The 13,919-nt window shown below is 41.3% G+C and overlaps 1 protein-coding gene across 1 annotated transcript in view; it reads left to right on the top strand.

The window, feature by feature from the left end:
* The window catches only part of nell2a (neural EGFL like 2a), an 88,042-nt gene that overhangs the window by 28,250 nt on the left and 45,873 nt on the right, over positions 1-13,919 (top strand). Inside the window, exons 11-12 of the mRNA XM_086028450.1 lie at positions 3,143-3,248; positions 4,852-4,980. Coding sequence (XP_085884576.1) covers positions 3,143-3,248; positions 4,852-4,980 — 235 coding nt within the window. The remainder of the gene's footprint in view (positions 1-3,142; positions 3,249-4,851; positions 4,981-13,919) is intronic.

Below are 13,919 nucleotides of genomic sequence, written 5' to 3'. Positions count from 1 at the left end.
GTGCTCTTTCTGTAATGTCGCCACCTAATTCCCTGGCTAATAGAAAAGTTGTAATCCGTATCAAGAAAGTACTGTTGAAGTGATACATCTTTGAGTGAGAGGTCATTTATTTGAAAGGGTTGTTGTTATCCTTTCGGCTTTTCCCCTCAGGGGTCGCCACAGCGAATCAAGTGCACGCTCGATTCGCATCATTGATTTGGCAAAGCATTTTTACGGCGGATGCCCTTCCTGACGCAACCCTATTAGCAGGGCACACACACAGACACCATCGCTGAGCGGGGATTGATCCCACGCTGCCCGCACACAACTCGGGCGCGTTTACCACTACACTATCGGTGACTATTTATTTGAAAGGCTAATTCCGTCAAATACATTTGACATAATATCCAAGTTTTTTGGGATTATAGTTCGGGTTATACTGTATTTAGGGTTTGAACTGCCGATTTGACACATTTTTAGGAGGGTATCAAAAATTCACGAATCATTACTATTCGCAAATAAGTCCGGATTCCCTGTATTAACCAATTATAATTGTTTTTTTTTGTTTTTTAACTTAAATGTCTATTAAGAATTATATAAAATATTACATTTTTTACCTTTTTAGTTGGAGCTTCAATTACTCTTATATTTTTTAATTTCTGGGGTTTACTGCACTTCAAATCTGAGCAAGCCAGCTTTCGAGACGCTTCATCTCAATCGTATTGATCTCGCCCGTTCATCTTTGTCTTTAGTGTTTTAATGTACCGGAACTGGCACAGTTCTGCTAATTGATTCCCTACCTTTCTAAAATTGTATTCATTATGCACTTTTTCAGAATGCTTATCAAGTGCGGCAGATGGAGTGCTTGTTTGCATTTGCCGTGAATTAACTTTCCTTCTCAATTTTTGCCCAGGCGGTGTACAATCAATCACCAAAAATGTGATTCGTCGCTTTTTGTTCTCTTAACTCCATCGTATCTGCCGGTGACCCCCGCGTAGGCTACAAAGCTCCGTTAGAAGCGGCAGTTGCCGACAGCTGCCTGGCTCCCCTGCCCACACCTGGCCCATCTGTGTTCCGCGCTAAACAGACCGGCGGTCCCCTGGCAGATCAAAGAAACAAGGATGAGGAGCACTGTCAGTCAGCCCGCTGCTGCAGGCGTCCCCTGACAGATGCTTGTCATGCCTCTCATCTCCTCCCCGCCTGCTGACTGCATGGCGGGGTGCAAGTTTGGGCCGGTGGGCGGCAACAATTGTTTGGCGCGACTTGGAAGACTTCAGCAAAGTTTTGCCCGCTCAAAAACAAACAACAAACCCTTCATTCGACTAGGCAAAGCAATTGACGAACAGGCAAATGGTTTGAAAGATGATTTTTACCTTCTTCTCCGCTGTAGTTTGAAGGTGTGAAATGTTAATGGAAGAGGAAAATTGGTTTAAGGCGAGACCGCCGCAATTGACAAGTGGATTCAAAAATACACATGGTGGAAATTCAGACATAGTCACCATGGTCTAGCTATTGACATTTCTGTTGCTAGACAGGCTAGCCTTTATCTTTTACTGAAATACTCAAAGAGAACCTACTAAACCAGGGGTGTCCAAACTACGGCCCGTGGCCCATTTCCAGCCCGCTGTTCAATTTTTTTGTGGCCTTTGGCATATGCTAAAATTTACAATTGACACAGCCCATGTTATTGGGCCTGCATTGTACTACTTATTTTCTGCACGGGGTGGTAAGAAGGGGAAGAGAAGAAATACAAATAGTAACAAAATGTCTTTTCATACTGCCCCAATGAAAACAAATATTTCAGTTACAGTAGCGAATAGCTCGAACAGCGATTGTTTGCTCCACTTTCTGCTCCGCGTCAAGGTCAGCTTAGTACGGAATGCTCTTGTTTTGGTTCTGAATGTGAAGCTAAAGTGATTCTGCTGTTGCTCAGTGCAGGAGCAAATAGGTTTGAATGGCATACAGGGCCACTAGGCATTCCAAAAAAACCACAAAAAAAAACACTTCACTTTTTTGCTTCGTCACCTAGCTATTTTTCTTAATAAATAATTCCGTGTTGCCGAGTATATTCTTACCTACACTGACGGATTGTGTTTGACCTCTAAATACATTCAAGGTGAAGAATGTCAATGTGACTCTTGCATTCTTTGATTTTTCTGTATTGATTTTTTGTTTTAATTTGAAGGGAATAGAAAAAAATAAACCATTTGGGGATTTTTCTGCTAGCTAACCCCAAACACAAGGTATTTTTTCATCATTTCAGCCACTCTCGGGTGCGATATTGTGGTTCGTTTGTGCTTACACTATTTTATATCATAGATTATGTTGTGGAATGTATCTCTCTGTCATGGAAATCTCCATGTAGTGTAAATCTGGGGTTTATAGAGATGTTTTAATGGATTATTAAAGAATACTTATGTAATACCCTGACGTGTTGGAGAGGAGACACTTTTTTCAAATGTTTGTTGAACGCCAGGCGAACAGTTAAAAAAAACACAACACATGTCTGTTGCCATAATTTATGCCAAAGACTCACATGTCGACTCACTGCCGTTACACGCCACCCACATAGTCAATCTGTGGCTAACGCTAACAGATATCGTTCTCAGTGCCAGTGAATTAATACATCTCACAGTCACAGCTAACTCGTGCTAGCTAGCTAGTCAAACCTTGACTTGGACTAGCAGCTAATGTTAGCAGTAGCACTGAAATAAATCCACATGATTCAAGGAATTTATAGCTTCCACTATCATTTTGGTGAACTAGCCTTGAAAATTTTCTTTGCCGGCATCAGCACTAACATTGTTATCTCGACTTATTCTGGAGCTGTCAAGAAGCTAGTTGACAACCCAGAAGCCTGCTAGGAAAATGATTGAAATGTAGTTCTCACCAAACACTTCGCCACAGGAATAATTAATGTGGCTGATTCATTCCTGCATAATCAAGCATGATGTGAAACACTGAAAAAGGACTATTTCGCATCCTCAGTAGAGGTTCACTTAAAACCACTATTGACCAGTGCGGTAATTGCTTTTGGAAGGAGGGCGAGAGGGGAATAGAAAGAGGAAGCGCATAGGATGAATAATTAGCAGCGTAATTACATCCAAGGCACACTGGGCAAATGAGAGGAAGTATCTCATGCGCGATTCTCTGCCCGTCACAGGACAGGACGATGCATCGAGTGGTCCCCGGTGAACCGTGTCCCGAACTCCAGTGTCCCGAGTCTGAACAGATCACCTTGAGTGACAGATGCTGCAAAGTCTGCAGAGGTGAGAATGGAGGAAGCCTCGTCCCCTATTTCTGTTTGAAGCATCACAACAGGGATGTTGACACCAGCTCTATTCGTTAGTGCCCAGTGTTCATATTTGCATAGATTTGCATACATATTAATTCAACCAGTGCAACTTTTGTGGGGTTTACACTAGTCGTTTCTGTTCATTACTGCAGTGAACACATTCTCCAACGTGGCAATTCAACTAATCAAATGGTTTATTTGGAATGGCTTTCTGAGTGGAGTGAGTGGGTGGCAAGCCTTTGAAGGGGAGGAAAAAAGTTCAGGGTGATATACTGTGGATCCCGCTTTTCTGTATTAAGACTACATTAAAGTAAAAGGGAGTTCCAGCTGTTAAGCTAGAAAAAACAAAATCACATTTTTGAAGGCTTTTTCATACTCAAACTCGTCCCGCTTTGAAAATAAATTATCCCCTGAAGACAGTTTTGCTTGGTTAACACAAAATTTGGTAAGTCTCAAGAAACCATAGCCAGAAAGATACAGGAAGTCTGCCATGTTGGTTTAAAGCAGCCATTTTAGGGTCTTTTTTTGGCAGTCTCCAGGAGTCCTTCTAAGGCCCGCCGCACATCTAACAACACCACGGTGGAAACTGATTGAACTGTCACGCAATGTGGGCAAACTAGTTTTGAATGCGGCCTTCAAAATCTCTCTCCATTATTGTAGCCATTTTCATCATGATGGGATATTCGACTTTTTCTTTGCCAGTCGAGCCATGTTTTTGTGGTTCAGCAATTTGCTCTTTCACCAATTTGTTTTTATTTTTTGTTATCCCCCATTTTTACCGAAAACCCCTGCATATTGACATTTACTTTATTTGAAATGATCCCCCTCTTATTTGTATTATCCCCATTTCTCCAGGTCTTTTTTTTTTCATTGCTGTTCTAATGAGTGCCAATTATTCACAGATTTTCGCGATTCATGGTCGGGTCTGGTGTCTGTCCCCTGCAAATAGGTCCACTGTATTGCAGGGATCACCAAACATTTTGAAACCTAGTGCTACTTCCTTGGTACTGATTTATGTGAAGGGTTGCAAGTTTGAACCACGTGTACTGGACAGATGGGTAATGCTAAATTAAAAAAAAAAAATCATTTCATATGATTGTGTCATAGCTGCAAAGTTTGTTTACCCCTTCATTGTGGACCCCTTACTTATTAAACTGATTTCCTGCTATGCTGCCTTTAAAGAACAGATGGTAAAAAAAAAAAAAAAAAAAGCCAACAATTGCTTTCAACAAAATCCCACTGCTGGTTTGTTGATGAAAACAAATGTCAAGATTAAAGCAGACCGACTGTAAATCGTTGACCTTTTCGTCTCATCTTCATTGTTTGCCCTCTACGTTTGATTTCCCGACAGCGTAACTCTTCGAAGTCATCAAGCATCAAAGCTAGCCAGTCTCCGCCACAGAGCAGCAGGTTTTTTTTTTTTTCACTACCATGAAACAAATCAATAGTAGCTGGCAAAATAGGAAATCATTCTAATATAGGCAGTCATACAATGCGGCCGGTGATCTTATTCCCTTGGGGGATAGAAGTACTCCGCCTGTTATCGATTGTGTCTTCTTCCTGTCTGCCTTCTGCAGGTCACGACTTCTGCTCAGAGGGCCACGGCTGCGTGGAACACTCCGACTGCGTCAACCTCGAGGCCGGAGACTGCTGCGTTTGCAAGGATGGGTTCCGACCCCTGCGAGATGATAACGCCTACTGTGAAGGTAGGAACTCTCAGATTATTTCCACAATGACGCTTTTGCACCCCTGACACGTAGATGGACCAGCACAGACACTTTCGCCAGAGGCACTCAGTTGAATTCTAGGATATATTTCGTGATTTTTATGTAAAACGATTTGGATATATTTTTGGTCTTTTAAACGGTAGTCATTGTTGGAGCGCCTGAGATGTGATCCACATAGAGCTATACAGCTATCAGCCTTTGTCTGTAAGAAATTTTTAAATATATCGCCTACTGTATAGCCATGAAATAATGCTTTGCTGTCGTTTGCGTGTTAAGCAGAATGCTAATGCTACACTACTCATGCGTGGTGTTAGCTTGGCTAATGTGGCTAGCTATGAGCTCCTGTTTTGGATGTTTGTATAGGACTATTGATTTTGAGCCAGCTTTACTGGAACAGTGGCCATGTTTACATGGAAAAAAAAAACATTTAATCTGATCAGAGTTCAGATTAAAATTATGATCGAATGCATTGTTTTGTCGTCGGCGGTGGCGGTGATTAAATTTTTCTCAGAGATTATACATTATTTCCTTGTGGCACTTTGCTATGGTGGATGCAACCTTCAAGGGCATACTGCACACTGTTCTTTCTGCCCGCTTCGTCTGAAATGTAATTTTTCCCAAAATATGCATATTTCTCTGGGGAATCTCGACAGCGGAAGCGTTCAAAGTGCATGACGAGCCAAAGCTCAACTGAATCGCCCCTCTGTAAAAAAAACCTTTTCATCACAGTGCCATCTGCGGGTCTGGAGGGGCACGGCTCAATTTGCCCCTCAAGAATTAAAGAAAGGACGGCCTATGAGAAAGAAGGTTAATGCCAGTTGCTGCAGCAGCAAAGTTGTTGTTTTCTATTTTCTATTGAAATAAAGGTTTGATTGTGCTAATCCTGGAGGAAACATTTGAAACACAGCGGAAAAAAAAAAGAGTCCACTCTGCCGAATGCCCCTGAATTTGTTCATGTATCACGTAATCCTTTTGAGATAGGAGCCCTTAATCCTCTCATTATCTGTGCCCGCAACACACGCTAAGTGCTTTACAGACAGAATTTGAGAAGTCGGCGTTTGTCCTCTCATTTCGTTGATTAATTTGTGATTTAGGCCCTGCGGCTTTGTGTTTGCATGCGTTAGGCCTCTCCCTGCTGGGGCAAGCATCCAGCATCAGCGAGGGCCAGCTGTCTCCGGCCATGTTGCACAAAATGACATTCAAACCTATGCAACTGCCCTTCATGGACTTTTTTTCAACATAACTCTCAAAATAGGAGCAACCTTTACAAGGCCAGCAGTCATTTCTTGGAAAAAGTGCCTTTTACATCCTCTTACTTCCCCTTTGAAGAACGGAGAGTGCGCCGTGTAGTCCCCGGCCATACATTTGCTGCCCCTGGTTTAAAGAGTTTTGCTTTATTAAGAAAATAATACTCTGGAAAAAAAAAAAGCCATTGTTATGATTGCTTTAAACTGTGCTTCTCACCCACCCCCATGTTGCCGGTTACGCCATGAAAAAGTCATGAGCGTTAGATCATCTTTAATGCCGTTTCATCTGGATATGTAGTAAACATCATGTCAGAATAGCAAATCTCACTTTTCTGGGGTTCATGACAAAATGTGGCATCAAAGTTGAACTTGACAGCCGCCCTGGTGTTTATCGTCCTTCTACATGGCGCACACGGGGGCACATTAAGGTGCAAAACACAATAGGTGTGAAAAGCTTCCGCTTGTCGAGATAATGACGGAGTCCCTGGGAAATCTGCAGAATTATCTGGCTTCAAATTAATGACGATTAACATCGTGGGGTTTAAGGATGTCATTGAGCACCAAACAATGGGCTTTACTGTTGCAGAGCAGGCCAACGTCAGTCAGACATTCAGTTCGAGTGATGGACTATGTTTTTGAACCAAAAAAGATGAACCTTATTATTGTTATTATGAAATATTCCTCCTGCATTGCCTTTTCGTACAACTCATGAAAGGTTATGATGTAAAAAAAAAAAAAAAAAACTTCCCCAGAAAGTTTTGCTTCAAGGTACTCTTTTTTTTTCTTTCTAGCCCCTCTGATCCAGTAAGAGCCAGGAAAAGCTTTTATATATGATGCAATACTGTCCAAGTTTTATCTGTTGAGTTCTGTGCAAGGCTGCCGGCTCAGTTCAAGTAGGTCGTAGTGTCAGTATTTTAGAGCTAATTTGCACAGGTTGTCAGATTGACGGACCGGTTTGTCAGTCAGTCACTGACGGACGCCCAGTTTGCTGAGGAAAGACGAATGGCGGGACACTTTTTAAAAATGACTACGCAAAGGGCTACGTACTGACGGAAGTAGATTTTTGTCCCTCAGTGGAATCGTCACTAACCGCGATCCGTCACTGACCGCGATCCGTCACTGACGGGCGCCCATTTTGCCAAGGTTTTTTCGGGGAGCGACTGTCGGACCAACGGAATTCTGACGGACTAACTGACTCAACACAACACAGATCATAACAGAAAGATTCATGGCTAACGAAAATGGATAACTGAACAAGAGTCTTGGTGGTCTATGAAAGACGGCAAAGAGAGGAGAGTGAGGTGGAGAGGTTATTATTTGGAAGGGCAAACCTCCATTTTCATACTTTTCGACGAGTTCTTTTATGAATTCTATACATTTCTTGTCGTCTTTATCAAAGAAGAACTTGACACTTTGTTGACCCCATTGTGGGTTATTAAACAGTGGCACTGAAAAAAATAAGTACAAAAACCTTTTGAAAGGCTTGCGATGAATGCGTGTAGAATACACTCACTCAACAAAGAAAACGCTCAATAAATGAAGGCTTGAGTGGGCGCTCGATTCCAGAGGCCCATCCCAGCTGAAGTTGGGTGAGCGGCAGAGTACACCCTGAATGGTCGTCAGCCAATCACAGAGCACTTATGGATAAACAACCATTCGCATTCGTATTCGCGCCAATGGACAATTTGGAGCAGGGGGGCCCAAGTCCGGTCCTCGAGAGTCCCTATCCAGCCGTTTTTGATGTACATATAATGAATGTTGATCATGTTGATCAGCATCTGTAATTTTTTGTTTTGTTTTGCGGACCCCCTGACATAGCCTTGGACAAACCCCCCCCCCAACCCCAGAACTGTGAGGCAGACATGCTAACCACTAGTCCACTATGTTTCCCATGAATGTAACAATGTTAACTGAAACATTGCTTGTCCAATTAATCATATTTTTCTCTTTGTGAAAGGGAATCATTCATTTTCCATTATTTCCTCTTGGGAAAATTCACAAATGTAAGGTGCCCACTGCATGTTCTTCCCTTTTACCTTCCTGTAGGTGTAATGGCGAGTTTTCCCAATCCCTTTGTGGCCTTTAATTGGTCCCTTGTCCTGCTGACAGCCTGGAAAACGAGGCTGCTTGCAGCTCTGTTGCTCTTTGTTTTTATCTCCTGTTAAACCTGCGCCTTCAAGCTTCGCGGCGGGCCTTTGTTGTCCGACCCATCCCATTACCAGTGTGAGACTGGCGCCACCAACATCAACACTTCAGAGCCGCACAATTCATCTCGAGAGGCGGCTGGGTCTCGCTCTGAAATAGGTTGCCGGAGTTTGCGGTGATTGTTTGCGTCAGACATGGTACTCCGGCACAAAAAACAAAAACAAAAAAAAAAACTGGAGAATGACTCCCCTTTGCTCCTGCACTTCTTTCACAAACAATTTATTTCTGAGCAAGTCATTTGCTGTATGATTGCGATCTGTTCTGTGTCTAATCCAGAATAACTTTGCCAAAATATCCTGTCGACCGCGGGGCCGTGTCTGCCATCATGGAGTTGCTAAAATGCTGATTGAAATTCTCCCCACTCTCCTTTCTGGATGACTTTCCATACCGCGGGGAGATGAGACTTGGAGTTGTGTTTATTGAAAGCAACAAGGAGCTGATGAAACAGAGGCCCGCGCTCACAATATTTAATAAAACACAGAGACAGACGCTAGCTCTTTAAAACATTCCTAGGTCAGAGATGAGCTGAAAATAGCCCATGACATCACTTTTGTGTAAATTTTTCATAGAAGCAGCAGTAGGCAAAACTCAAGGGGGATGCAAGCACAGCGTTGGAGAATGTAAGTGTGCGTGAGTGCATGTGTCCACTTGCATGCATTCAACAGAAATGGAGCATGTTCTTTCCTCCATCCAGTCCTCACCATGGTTGGATTTACACTACATGGTAAAGTGGCACAATTTAGATTTTTTTTTCTTTTCTATGGGCTCAATTATGAGCTACAGTGCTTCTGGAAAGTATTGTTGAGACCGCTTAAATTTTTTTCCCCTACATGTTAAGTTTAAGTCTTATTCAAATAAACTAAAAATTCTGCCAATACTGTAAATCTATCTATCTATCTATCTATCTACCTATCTATCTATCTATCTATCTATCTATCTATCTATCTATCTATCTATCTATCTATCTATCTATCTATCTATCTATCTATCTGTCTATCTATCTATCTATCTATCTAGCTATCTAGCTAGCTAGCTATCTAGCTAGCTATCTATCTATCTATCTATCTAGGTAGCTAGCTAGCTAGCTAGCTATGGAGATATCTATCTATCTATGGAGCTATCTATCTATGTAGCTAGCTAGTGACTGTTGAAAGAAGCTTTAATGGTGGACTGAAGTTTCCTTTTAATTCCTCTTGGCTCCTACATAAACGTCTTACACCGTAAGAGCTACAAAATGAAACAAACATGACACCATGAGTCATACTTATCGCCATACATGTAAAGTGTGATTAATTAAATGCACATTCTAATCACAAACATCAATCTATAGACAGTTAAACACAATTATGTACTTTGTTGCCACTTTCAACCGGGCTAAGTATCTTTAAATAAACCCATTGTCCTTTACATTGTGTGTTATATAGTGACAGTATTTGATGTGAGGAAGGTTGTTTTAAAAACAATATTTTTGCTGAGTTTTTATTACACAATACTTGTGTTTTTTTTAACCTTGCAACTATTTAAAAAAAAACAAAACGAAAACTAAAACTAAGAAAGACTAAAACAAAACATTTAAAAAAACTAAAAAAACAAACCTAAAACAAAAAAAACCAAAACATATTGAAATACTTGCAAGTACGTTCGCATGTTTTTGCCGGTCCCAAAATGTTTACTCCACATTGGCACATCTGCCCGTCTGCGTAAATCATACAATTAAAAGTGTTCACGCATTTGTGGGTAAACAAAAGAATATAGCCATCCAAATTGACAAGAATGTATTCACAATATTACTCAAACTCATAAAAATACAAACAAGGAAGAAAAACACTTGACACAGTTGTGTTGACCGTAAGATTGAAATTGGCACTCATGGGCCTGCCTTGGCAGCCCCATTACCTGTTTTCAACACGTGCATCTTCGACATAGAATTAGACGGAGGGGCGAGCAGAGGAGAAGTGACAGCCTGCGTGATTGTGTCTAAATTGAACAATCAGTTTAGTTCAACATGTTGAGATAATACCATTATTCATCCCCGCGCCGTGTAACAGACTGCCGGCCAAGAAGCGCATACTCAATTGTTGTTCCCAAATGTCCCACTTAAGAGGTTTATCGTCACTAAAAGAGTGAGTGTGAATTGTTGTTATGTCAAGCATTGCGTAGCATTTCTATATCCTCGATAGCGTTCGAATTAGTTACCTTGGTGTTCGCCGCACGATCAAGATGGGATTATTCACAGAATTGACATCGTTACGCATGTAATTGTCCGATTGTGTCTACTGGACTAGACTAAAAAAAAAGTCCCATTGAAAAGAATGGGTACATTTTCCAAGTTGAAGTCCCGTCCACATTTCTGTTCTTCTTGGATTATTATTCAAAGAATTGCAACTTCAAAATGTTCAGATCATGCGTGGCGTATTTAAAAGTATTTTCTACATTCCAAAGAGTCACCACATATTTCAGTATTTCACATTGTGCATGGCAACGTTTCCCAAATGAATGGAGACATTTGACCACTGTAACCAATCCTTCCAAATTTCTTGACCGCTAAAAAAAAAAGAAGTCAATTCAGAAGTAAGCATCTTATCCATCTCCACATCCCCCCAATTCCCACTTTTTCAGCATTCCACATTTTCTTCCCAAATGAATGCAGACATTTGACAACTTTGACCCGATCCTTCCACATTTCTCAACCTATTCAAAATCAAACCACTCCAACTTTGTTAGCATGTGAGCAATTGTCATTCGAAAAAGCGCATGAATACAGGATTAATTCAAATTCCCATCGATCGCCCTTTCACTAAATCCTTTGAGATTTCATTTCAATGTCATCTCTTCAGCATTCACAACTTGGCACTCAATATGAAACAAAAATAAAAGCAAACCTACGATTATTGCTGCGTCTTTCCGCAGGTTCTCTGTGTACAAGGGGCTCTCTATTAAAGCTTTGAATAATAATACCACAGTTTTTAACGTCTGTGTGTGTCCTGGCTGGTTCGTCATGGAATGTACTATGGACACTGATAAAAATGTTCATGAAAAATATGCCCTTTTCCCGCTATTCATGCTACATAACCTATACTGATACATTAAATCATCCGTGTGTGTGTGTGTCAAATGTAAACACGCAGCAGTATGATTGCCTGCGCTATCTTTTGAATGTCACGAGGTGGTGGCAGGCTAATTGGTGCATACTGAAGAGCACGGCCAATTCCAAAACTCAATCACTGCCCCGCAATAGCGCCCACACACAAGCGAGTGTTGACATCCTGCGAGCGTCTGGCTATGTTTGCCCACACTTCACCTGCGTGACCCTGCTGAAATGTCACCCAAAAGAGACGTTCCGGCCATTTATCAGACTGTACGCCCTCCCCTCCCCACACACGCGCACTTGCACACACACACACTCAACGGTGTGTAAATAACAGTATCCGTCCACTGCAAATGCCACGCAGGACAACCTTAATTCACAGAGATAGCATGGAAAGAAGACGGACGTGTCTTGAAATACTTTCAAGGAGCTTAACGTGCTGATTTATTTGAACTGCACTCACTGATAATTGGGTTGAAAAAAAAAAAAAAATGAATGTGTACTTTATAGTTAATTATCTAATTAATCTAAATTTAATCTGAATTAACATTATGTCCTACATATCGTGTGAGGAATATATTATCTCTATTTAGGACTCCACAAGGAGTGCAGGTTGAAGAGGAAATCAATGCACGTTACTTTGACAGAAACAAGTCCTGTATTATTGTTATGATGACGATGAAAGAAAGTACAGTGGAGCCTCCGCAGTCCATTTGGAATGCTACCAGAATTGTAGTGTGAAATTTACTAGTGTGTAAACAGCATACCTAAAAAGAGCATCGACGTTTTTTTTTTTTTTTTTTCCCCCGACACTTCAAATCTACGGTATCAGCTTGTTGCAAAATGTTGCCGAGAGCTCGAGAGCGCTAACATTTGCGTCAGCAGTTTATGTACGAGTAAGGCTAGCTTGTCTCAGCAGCTGGCCGAAGTGTATCCAAGTAACCTCGGCTAACCCGATCATTTTTTTACCATACATATCCGGGGTGTAACGGAAAAACGATTTGAATCAGGAAATTCGTTTTGATTCAACCATACCGAATTAAATTGTTCCTTTTTTAAATGTACCATCCTTGAATCGTATGGCAACCCCTGTGTCGAGATAAATATTGAGTCGTCTTTTATGAGAGATGCTCACCAGGTTTGAATTGGGTTGATGTTACTGATGATTTGTTGTTTTTTTTTAATTGGATTAACTTGAATACGTTGGGATTTGGAGAGCTTTTACATGTCATTGCATATTAATAAACATGATAAAAGCGACTGCCGTAGCATTTGGAATCGCAATCCCACTGACTCAAACTAAATTGAATTGTTCCATTTGGAAACTTTACCTTTCTTGAATCGTGTCGTACACCCTTTATCGAGATAGGTATCAAATCGTCTTTCATTGGCTGGATTCACATCCCTAATACATATACATACTCAGTTCAAGTGCGAGGTGGCAAAACTCGCCCGACTTTCAACATGTTGTCATTTCTCTCCTACCATGACGGACATGACAAGCAGATATCAACCGTATCATTTTTTATCTTCGACTCAAAAAGCCGTGCTGACCTCAAATCCAAAGTGACGCAACGCCACTACGCACAGGAATTTGTTAGTCATTACGGTGGTTTACAAACCTGAATTTCACAGACAAGCTTGGTGAGACCCTCTTCACGCGCTTACCTGTTGAAAAAGACATTTGATGAATACGAGTATATTCGGTGGCAATAAACGGTCAGGGACAGGAACGGGCACTCGTGATGCTGGGCTAAATGTACGCACACCTATCGATCTAGAAGCTTTGCTCGTGTAAAATGCTGCTCTGGTATGTTTTCAAAATGCAACACATTTTTTTTTTCCACACCTGGAAACACACACACACATATTCTCTGCTTTTTTCTGATGCATCTTTCCAAGTCAGAGAGCACATTTGGAGCGTTTGATCACAGCGAGCGCACGTTATTGAGACAATTTAGAGCCCCGCGCTCAGAATGCAGATTCCCAACTCGTTACTCCCACTCACTCATCTTAATTGGCTCCTGCTTGTCTCCAGCAAATTGTCAGTGAAGCTTTTTGACCTTTTTTATGCGTGTGTGTGTGTGTGTGTGTGTATGGTTTTTTTTATTGTTATTTCGACGGGGGGTGGGGCGGATTTTTTTTTAACTTGTTCATTTGGGAGACATTTTCCAAATTGGCCAAGAACGTTCATGATAAGGGTATGACTTGCAAAATCACTTGTTGTGCTTCACTTCTAAGCAACTCATTTTGTTAATTTTTATCACATCAGTATTTTCACTCAAACGGACACGGAAACAGTAATTGCTGCTAAATGTAGCATGCAGCAACAAAAAGCGATAACACAAACCCCCTGACTTTTAATATGCATGATTTTT

Source organism: Filicampus tigris, chromosome 4 (assembly GCF_054856515.1).
Source record: "Filicampus tigris isolate MCC_2025a chromosome 4, RoL_Ftig_1.0, whole genome shotgun sequence".
Classification (NCBI taxonomy): Eukaryota; Metazoa; Chordata; class Actinopteri; order Syngnathiformes; family Syngnathidae; genus Filicampus; species Filicampus tigris.
The sequence above is the reverse complement of the archived record's forward strand: the minus strand, read 5'-3'. Positions and strand labels throughout refer to the sequence as shown.